The sequence below is a fragment of the Miscanthus floridulus genome, chromosome 11 (assembly GCF_019320115.1).
Source record: "Miscanthus floridulus cultivar M001 chromosome 11, ASM1932011v1, whole genome shotgun sequence".
Lineage (NCBI taxonomy): Eukaryota > Viridiplantae > Streptophyta > Magnoliopsida > Poales > Poaceae > Miscanthus > Miscanthus floridulus.
In genome coordinates this window covers 14,182,765-14,191,415 of record NC_089590.1, presented here as the reverse complement: position 1 = coordinate 14,191,415, position 8,651 = coordinate 14,182,765, and the positions used below count along the sequence as shown (strand labels likewise).

At 40.3% G+C, this 8,651-nt stretch overlaps 1 protein-coding gene across 1 annotated transcript; it reads left to right on the top strand.

Moving 5' to 3' along the window:
- Positions 1–3,975: 3,975 nt before the first annotated feature.
- Positions 3,976–7,023, top strand: LOC136493183 (CBS domain-containing protein CBSX2, chloroplastic-like). Its single transcript, XM_066489233.1, has 7 exons — positions 3,976–4,310; positions 5,188–5,275; positions 5,365–5,429; positions 5,619–5,667; positions 5,955–6,013; positions 6,466–6,639; positions 6,737–7,023. Exons 1-7 carry the CDS (start codon positions 4,128–4,130, stop codon positions 6,809–6,811), a joined length of 693 nt encoding a protein of 230 aa, XP_066345330.1. The 5' UTR covers positions 3,976–4,127; the 3' UTR covers positions 6,812–7,023.
- The last annotated feature ends 1,628 nt before the right edge of the window (positions 7,024–8,651 follow it).

Sequence of the window (8,651 nt, the reverse complement as noted above, 5' to 3'; positions counted from 1 at the left end):
ATGTGATCTTCCACGTTAAGCTTTAGGTTTTTAGGCCGCATTCAAGCCACTGTTTTCTTGGCCATCTTCGAGCCATGTTTTCTTTTGTGATGATTTGGTATCATCACGTTTTGGGGGATTTGGTATCTTCTCGGTTTTGTGTCTCCAACCCCTAAGAAATCGTGGTAGAGATTATATGGAAATCTTGCTTAGCTTCCAAGCGGGTATAGGATCTCGTTAGGTCTATTTTGTCTACTGATCATGGATGAGGTTGCACCTATCGTGTGGGGAAATTTGTACACCTCTGCGTAGTTTATTAAATCTATTCGAATAGCCACGTCCTTGGAATGGGCAAATGCTAGGATGAGATACTATAATTAGCTTTACTTTTATGTGTAATAAAACTGGTAATGGAATTGATGCTAACCCGGGTACTAGTGGGAATGGTAATACTCCGCTAGGACCCAACCCGTAATTATAACCACCACTACACTTCTATTTCCACCCTATGGTTGGGACTTGCTGAGTACATATGTACTCACCCATTGTTGCCTCACAGACCTCGACATAGAAGAAGACTATGACTTTGAAGTTGAAGCATACCACGAGGATTAGGTTTCCCGTAAGGAGATACGATCGTAGTAATGTGACATCGAGGCTAGGGTTTCATCCATGCTCAAGTTGCCTGTGGAATAGGATGCCATTTCATTGTATTATAATCCCGCTTTAGAGACCACCTATAATATCATTTCACGGCCATAGCCTTTCGCTAGCTATGTAGCCTATGACTAAGCCCCTTGGGCCACTGTTGTAGACTTATTTTAGATATCAATAAAGCTTAGAACCTTTTATTATATATCTATGTACCATTCATGTGATTAGTGTGCATTTGTGCGTGATCCTGGCGCAAATATGGATGCACTGTGGACTCTCAAATTGAGGGGCCGACACACCTAGATGGCTTAGAGCAGCGAAGGAGCCCCGGCACATGTTGGTGATTGTTCGCGGCCGGCTCCGGTGATTGTGAGGGGTCTTGTACCTTCCCCGGCGGAGAGCCAAAAGGTAACTCTAGTGGATTGCTTGTGTTATTGAGTCACCTCACTTATAGATAGGTTCTTGTAGTGTCCATTTGTTGGACAAGGTTCGTGCAACACCTCTAAGCCGCCGAACCACCAAGTGTTGGTTGACACAATGGGGACTAGAGTGCAAGCAAGCACGTGAACCTCGGAAGAAAAATCATGTGTCATTCTTGTGATTGGATTTCTCCCGATGATTGGTTGTCTTCATATTTTGATTGATTCATTCCTCGACACGATAGTATAATCACCCTACTCACTCCTTTATATTCCTTGTAAACTAGTTGTCAAGCTCTTTAGTATAGTTAGTTTTTTAGAGCTTGTTAGTTTGGGTAGTGTGCCTCTTTAGTTAGTCTTTGAGAGCACACTAGCTTAGTGAGTAGTGACCTAGCTTGTTATGTGCCTAGTGATCTTAGCAACAAGAATTATTGGGATAGGTGGCTTGCATCCCTTGTAGAGCTAGAGCAAATTTACATTAAGCCAATTGTTGTACTAATCACTTTGCTCTAGTACTTTGTAGAATTTTTAAATAGGCTATTCACCCTCCTATAGCCATATTATGACCTTTCAGCTGTGCAGCCGTCTATCCGGACACAAGGAGCGGCGGGCGCAGCGTCGAGGACAGGGTACACATGCGAGTCGGAGCGAGGCGGACAGATGCAAGCTACGCGGGCATCCAGACGCTAGCCATGCTCGTCACTTATTAGCCTTCTATATGTAGTTCGGTTGGTCAAAACACTAGTACAGAAAAAGATTTTTAGGGACATCTCCATTTTCTATCAGAGGCGGTTCAACTAGCACGCCGCCTCTAACATCGCTGTGGAGCACTGTAGCTCCGTGACCGTCGCTGAAAATCCATTTTCAGATGCGGTTCCATTAAGAAATCTGCCTCTAAATATGTATCCATTTTTAGGGGGGTTCCGTTAAGAAAACCGTCTCTAAAAATACTATTTTTAAGGACGATTGCTTATGTAAACCGTCTCTGAAAATGAGTGATTTTCAGAGGTAGTTCTCTAAAAATCGATTTTCAGAGGCGGATGACTAAATTAGCCGTCCTTAAAAATAGCTGCAGCACAAACAAAATCTTATCTTTTTTAAATAAAGTTAGATGAAGACAATTTATATCAAAATTGTAGAGATCAATGAGATCTAAAACTTTATAGTTGATAAAATATTTGTTTGATATCATTTAGGGTTCGAAATATATAAATTAAGTCTCAGATTTTGAATTTCAAATTTTTGAATTTTTTAAATGACCTTGGGTGGAAAAATGTCCTATATGAAAGTTGTAGTGTTCGACGAGATCTAAAACTTTATAGTTGAAAGTTTTCTCATTTAAGATTGTTTATAAAATAAAATATTAATTACAAGATTCGTACATATTAGTATAAATAATCAGCATCGTGGACTAGTCATAAGTGATTCTGTGGTACGGTGGTAGGGGATAAAACACGCAAGGAAAAGGTTGCGAGTTTGAATCCCAGTGTTTGCACTTATTCAAAATATAAGTGAAGAATGAAAATACTTCTTTCTTACATTTATTAGACTCTAAATGATTTTTAAAAAATACTAATGAAAATTATTGAGCGGTGGCCGATCCTCAGCCCTTCGGGCTATATTAAAAATGTTTTTTCTTATTTTTATTAGACTCTAAATGATTTAAAAAAATACTTAAAATTATTGAGCTGTGGCCGGTCCTCAACCCTTTGGGCTATATTAAAAATATTTTTCTTATTTTTATTAGACTCTAAATGATTTTTAAAAATATAAAAAATATATTTTTAAGGACAGTTGACTTAAATCAACCGCCTCCGAAAATTAATTTTTAGTTGCGGTTATCTTAAGAGAACCACCTCAGAAAATGGATTTTTAGTTGCGGTTGTCGTAAGAGTACCACCTGAAAATCGATTTTTAGAATCGGTTTTAAAACTGCTTCTAAAATTCACTTATTTTTACAATCAGCAACATTGTAGTGGTTTTTCAAACTGTCTCTGAAAACCGATTTTAACCGTCTCTAAAAATCTTTTCTGTAGTGAAACAAACTAATCATAAATAAATAATGAGAGCATCGTCTAGTAAATAAATATAAAATGGATTCTACATAATATTTAAATAATTTCAATATATAAGACATAGCATGATTTTAGGAAAAAAATTCTAAAACAGGTGCAACCGTTTCAAAAGTTATGTTAAAACTTCTCCTTTTCTTTCTGTAGAGCAAGCACTTTATCAACCTGTTTATTTCGGCTGAAACGATCATGAATTATTACTGCTGGCTGGTTTGGTACGAGAGAAAAATACTCTTCTGATTTATAATCCACGATCATTTACGACCAAACGAACAGGCTGCATCATCGCTAAACGGCCAGCACAAGCATACAAGTCTACAGTCGGCGGGCGACCGGGCACGTGCGTCGTGGGGAAGTCGAACGTTGATCGGAAAACGGTGGCCGGATGACTAAAGAAAGGCGTTTTCCTGTTCAAGAAGCGGGTAAACTGAATACAAAAGTTACAGACCGTTCCTGGAGCATTGTATTTTTAGTGTTTTTCTCGTATAATAAATTAGCATAAATATCAGCATAAACCGAATATCAGCCAAACGAATAGGGCTAGCAGTGTAGTATCTTCTATAATACACTGTTTTACCCTGCTCTAAGCCTGTAACATTAAGAGAAGGCTAAACTGAATATACTGCCATAAAGATTCTGTCGTCCGAAAATAGCAGGGGATAAAATCTCAGTGCGCTGAACGGCCGAAGAAGCAAGAATGGAATAGCCTTGTCTACTCTGTCTCTATCGTGTTGTACCTTTTTAGTCAGAAAGATCTCTCCTTTTACTCCCAAATTTCCTACCAAAAATCAACCGTAGGCTTTTGCTTTTGCTCCATCCCCATCCCTTGCCAACACGATTGCTTTTGCTTCCCCACCTAGCTAGGCTTATAGGTAAGCTTATATAGCCAATCAATCGGCGGCTTCTCATCATTAGTCTGCAATCATCGGCCATCCATTCCAGCCCCTCTCGTGTCTCCTCGCCCAATCCCAATCCCCTCGGCGCACGCGCGCGTGGCGGCGCCATGGACACTAGGCTTCTTGTATCCGCGGACGCCACCCTCGCCGCCGCTCGGTCCCGCTCCCGCCCTTCCACGTCCGCGTTCCAGCGCCAGACTGTCCCAGGCCGCCGGGCGTCGTCGTCGTGCAGGTCCGTCCGCGCGCGCTCCGCCGCAGCTGCCGCGCCAGCCGCGGGAGGCATCTCCGGGGTGAGGACGGCTATCGATTTTTTTTCCCCTTTCAGTTTCGTATGATTCTTTCTTCTTATTGTTTCCTCTCCGATGTTGGTTTGCTTTTTAATTACTATACGACGCCCTTGAATTCGTTGGTTAAGAAGAACGGATGTTGTTTTTGGAATCAATTCGTATTATGGCTGGCCTTTCAAAATTGAACCGAAAACAGGCTGTTGCTGAAATAACCCCTGTTTCCCTTCTTATTTTGGAATCAACAATTGGTATTATGGCTTGACGTGCGCTGTTATAAGACTGAATTAACAGTAGTTGTTGCTGAAATAACCTCATTATAAATTCTCGGTAGATTATGTGATGCCCTACAACCACTAACGTCTAAGTCTAACACCACTCTTTTACAATGATATTTTTAGAGGGAGGCATCGCCCCAGGTGACAGACGGCTATCACTTTCTGTTTACCTTCATTTTTTTTCCTGTCTCCGTTGGATTGGATTGTTTACTTATTGTTGGTATATATACCAAGAGCTTCCTTCCTTTCCTACCAAGATTCTTCCAACATTCCATTGTTCAAGTCCCTTCTTAGCTTCTTATAGATTGTCCAAATATTACTGCTTACTATATAGCCCAATAATCACTAGCGTCTAACATCACTACATATGTATACTTCTTTTTACAATATTAGCAGGACAATGTTCCATATCCCAAATTTGAAACTCAAGAGGCACATTTTCATTCTTGTGCAATTCACATTCGTGTCATTGAAATTCCTCCTTCAGCAAGCACTTACATATCTACTACTAATCTCTCGAGGAAATTTTTCTCAGTGGTACCAAATCTATCGTTTTAGCCATCAATTTACTGTTGACGATACCTGCATGCTCCCTCCTTGTGCAGCATAGCAATGGAGTGTACACGGTTGGTGACTTCATGACAAGAAGGGACAATCTCCATGTTGTCCAACCTACTACACCGGTTGACCAAGGTACCTATCCTTATAGCATGACGCATGTGTTCACTTGCTTCGCATTTTCCCAAGTTGCTAATTTCTGCTGTTTCTTTGCGTGCGCGCAGCCCTGGAGCTGCTGGTGCAGCACAAGATCTCTGGCTTACCTGTGGTTGACGATGATGGGAAGTTGGTTAGTTTATTGTAAATCTTTTCTCTAACTGCCCTGTATTCTTTTAGTGCTTACTCTTTTGTTATTGAAGCATGCAAACTTAGCTGACTAGTGCTCTGTTAGCTTCGACTATTACATCTACAAGCTTGGCTATTATCACCAAAGTTTATCTATGATGTCTATTATATTTTCAGTATTTTTCTCCTGCAGGTTGGGGTTGTATCAGATTATGATCTATTAGCTTTGGATTCGATGTCAGGTATTTATTTCTTCCTGGAACTTGGATTCTGTTGCTTACAAACAACTCATATTACAACGTATGTTGTCCATAACCACACATAACAAGTGTTATTCATGCTATCAATTATACGACAACTGTCCGCCTTTTACTTGCCATTTGCAGTATATTTGTACATCACTTCTTCAACTCGTACAGAACGTCGTATCTTTTCCATTACTTTTCTTCTAGCCTGCAATTCAATTGTTGTATGCATATATAGTATCTCATAGTATTCACTGTCATATGATATTTATCTCATGATTCAGGAAATGGATTGGCCGATACAAATACAAACTTGTTTCCTGATGTGGATAGTACATGGAAGGTATTGTTTATCTTTTCTATAACCTGGAGTATACATTGAATCATTCATGCTGGCTAGTTAATACTATCTCAAGATATAATCTTTTCTACATCAGCTGTATTTTCCTGACCTTTTTAGTGCCACCTATGGAGATGGTTTGCTGGGGAGGTCTCTTTAAGCAATTTATATGTTGATAAAACAGGTCCTCAGTATAACAAAATGTTTTAACTACATCAGACCTTCACATTTTTAGTTACTGTGTTCTGCAGTACAGTTTGAACCACATTTTTGTACTTCAGGAATACTCGATCTGTCAGTCTATCTTAAACACTATACCTTCGAAGCTGTTAAAATGAGGATAACCTGCTCCATTGTTTATACAGTCAGATTATTTATCTAATTAGCTTTAACTGTTTTCATGAATGAATTATTGTTCGTCTCTTTGTGATAGACTTATACTTACTGCTCTACAGACATTCCACGAGATACAGAGACTATTAAGCAAAACTAATGGGAAGGTCATTGGTGATGTAATGACTTCTTCACCTTTAGCGGTGCGTACAAATACTAATCTTGATGCTGCTACAAGGTTGCTACTTGAAACCAAATACCGGAGATTACCTGTAGTTGATAGCATGGGGAAACTAGTGAGTGGATCATTCGTTCCTTGCAATTTATGTTCATTTGCTATAGCTCAATACCCTTAACAACAATACCTTTTTGATCCAATTTCCATTCCTGAAGGTTGGGATGATTACAAGGGGAAATGTCGTCAGCGCTGCCCTCAAAATAAAGAAGAAAACTGAAGAAGGTGCTTGAACTAGATTGCTCGTCACTGCTTGGGGTTAATCATGCAGCCATTTGGCATTCGATTCATTGAGGCATTGATTGGTGATGTTCAGTGTAGCTACAGATGTTTCTTCTCAATACTAGGTAGTGTACTACTCCGTAGTGTATAGCAGTGTGTAGGTTCATATTCACTATTTCTCATCGTATCCTTGAACATTTTTCATTGATTTACATAGTGAAATCAAGAGCTTGTGATACGATGAAAACCTTGAATTGATCGAATCAATGTCTTTTCCAAAATTGTTATGATTTCAATGTACCCTTGTCCAGAAACTCGTTTCATCTCACAGCACAGCAGAAAAGCCCAAACAAGTATATCGAACATGCTCAAATTTAAATTAGTCTGCTCACATAAATATCCAACATCCATTTGAGCACCCCTGTGGATGTGAAGCCTCGCTAGGCGCAAGCAACCCACAAATGATGGCAATGGTGCTCCGTCAAGAGGGTGGATTTGGTATGCAGTTTAGAAAGTATGCTTGTCATCTCACTTCTTTTTGTTGGATTGATGTCAATTTTGTTTGACTATGTACACTTGATATGATTCGGGATGTCCAACTGCAAAAAAATAGACTAGACTACCAATTATTCTTCGATTGTCTGTAAAAGGAAAGTAAGATAGCCGAAGGAAATGATAGTAAACAAACATACGCAAAATTTGGAGGACTTTCATAAAATGGAATGGCATTGAAGACAGCTTGAACAAACCTTTCATGAAGTCTAGGTTATACCAAGCATGGGGATGTAAGGTGAGTACAAGTTGGATGGAAATCTTTAGATTCTTGCATTAAATGTGTTAGAACAACAGTGCCTCTAAACCATAGATCGAGGTAAGCATCTTACTTAGGGTTCCTCTAGTTTGCCCTGGCGCAGTTGCGCCGCAGCCTCGTGGACGCCGGTGTCGAGGGAGCTCGGCGCGGTGGAGTCCAGCGTGGTGGAGACGATGTCCAGTGGCGATGCAGAGGTGACGGCGGAGTCGGTGGGCTTCCCGTCGCTGGCAGCACCCTTCTTTAGATCGGATTAGGTTTTCTGTAGGTGGTTACGGCGGCTCCGGTCAACTTTCTTTTTGAGCCGTGATCCCCACCTATCTTTATATAGTGCTGTGCGACAAGGGGCCACCAACTATATTAGGGTTGGGCGCCCCCGATAAGAGCGCAGATCCAAGGGCCCAATAGGCCGGTGGAGATCAACTAACATTCTCCCCCTTGATCTCACTACCATCTTTTAATTTTATATCATTTACTTTTGTTCATTCTATTACATATTAGCGCATAGAGCATGTTTCATCGTCACGGTCAATTGCTGATAGATTTAACAGCTACAACACACAACTCTGTTCTGAAATAGATACTTAACTTTGGGCCTTCTTTTGTCCAGGAATTTTAGGCTTTTCCTTAAACCCATGCTAGCTACATGATCTCTGAATACGTTGGGTGGTAAGCCTTTTGTAAGCGGATCCGCTAGCATCTTTTCGGTACTTATATGCTCAAGACTTATGACATGATCATGGACTTTATCTTTCACAACATAATATTTTATGTCAATGTGCTTGGCAGCACCACTTAACTTATTGTTGTGAACATACTATACTGCCGGATTATTATCGCAGTATAACTTAAGTGGTCTATAGATGTCGTCAACCACCTTCAAACCCGGTATGAACTTCTTTAGCTAGTTCACCTGCCCCATTGCCTTATAACATGCTACAAATCGTCATACATTGTGGACGATGTAGCGACGGTTTGCTTTGAGCTTTTCCATGAAATAGCTCCCCTTGCGAGAGTGAATACATATCTAGACGTGGATTTTC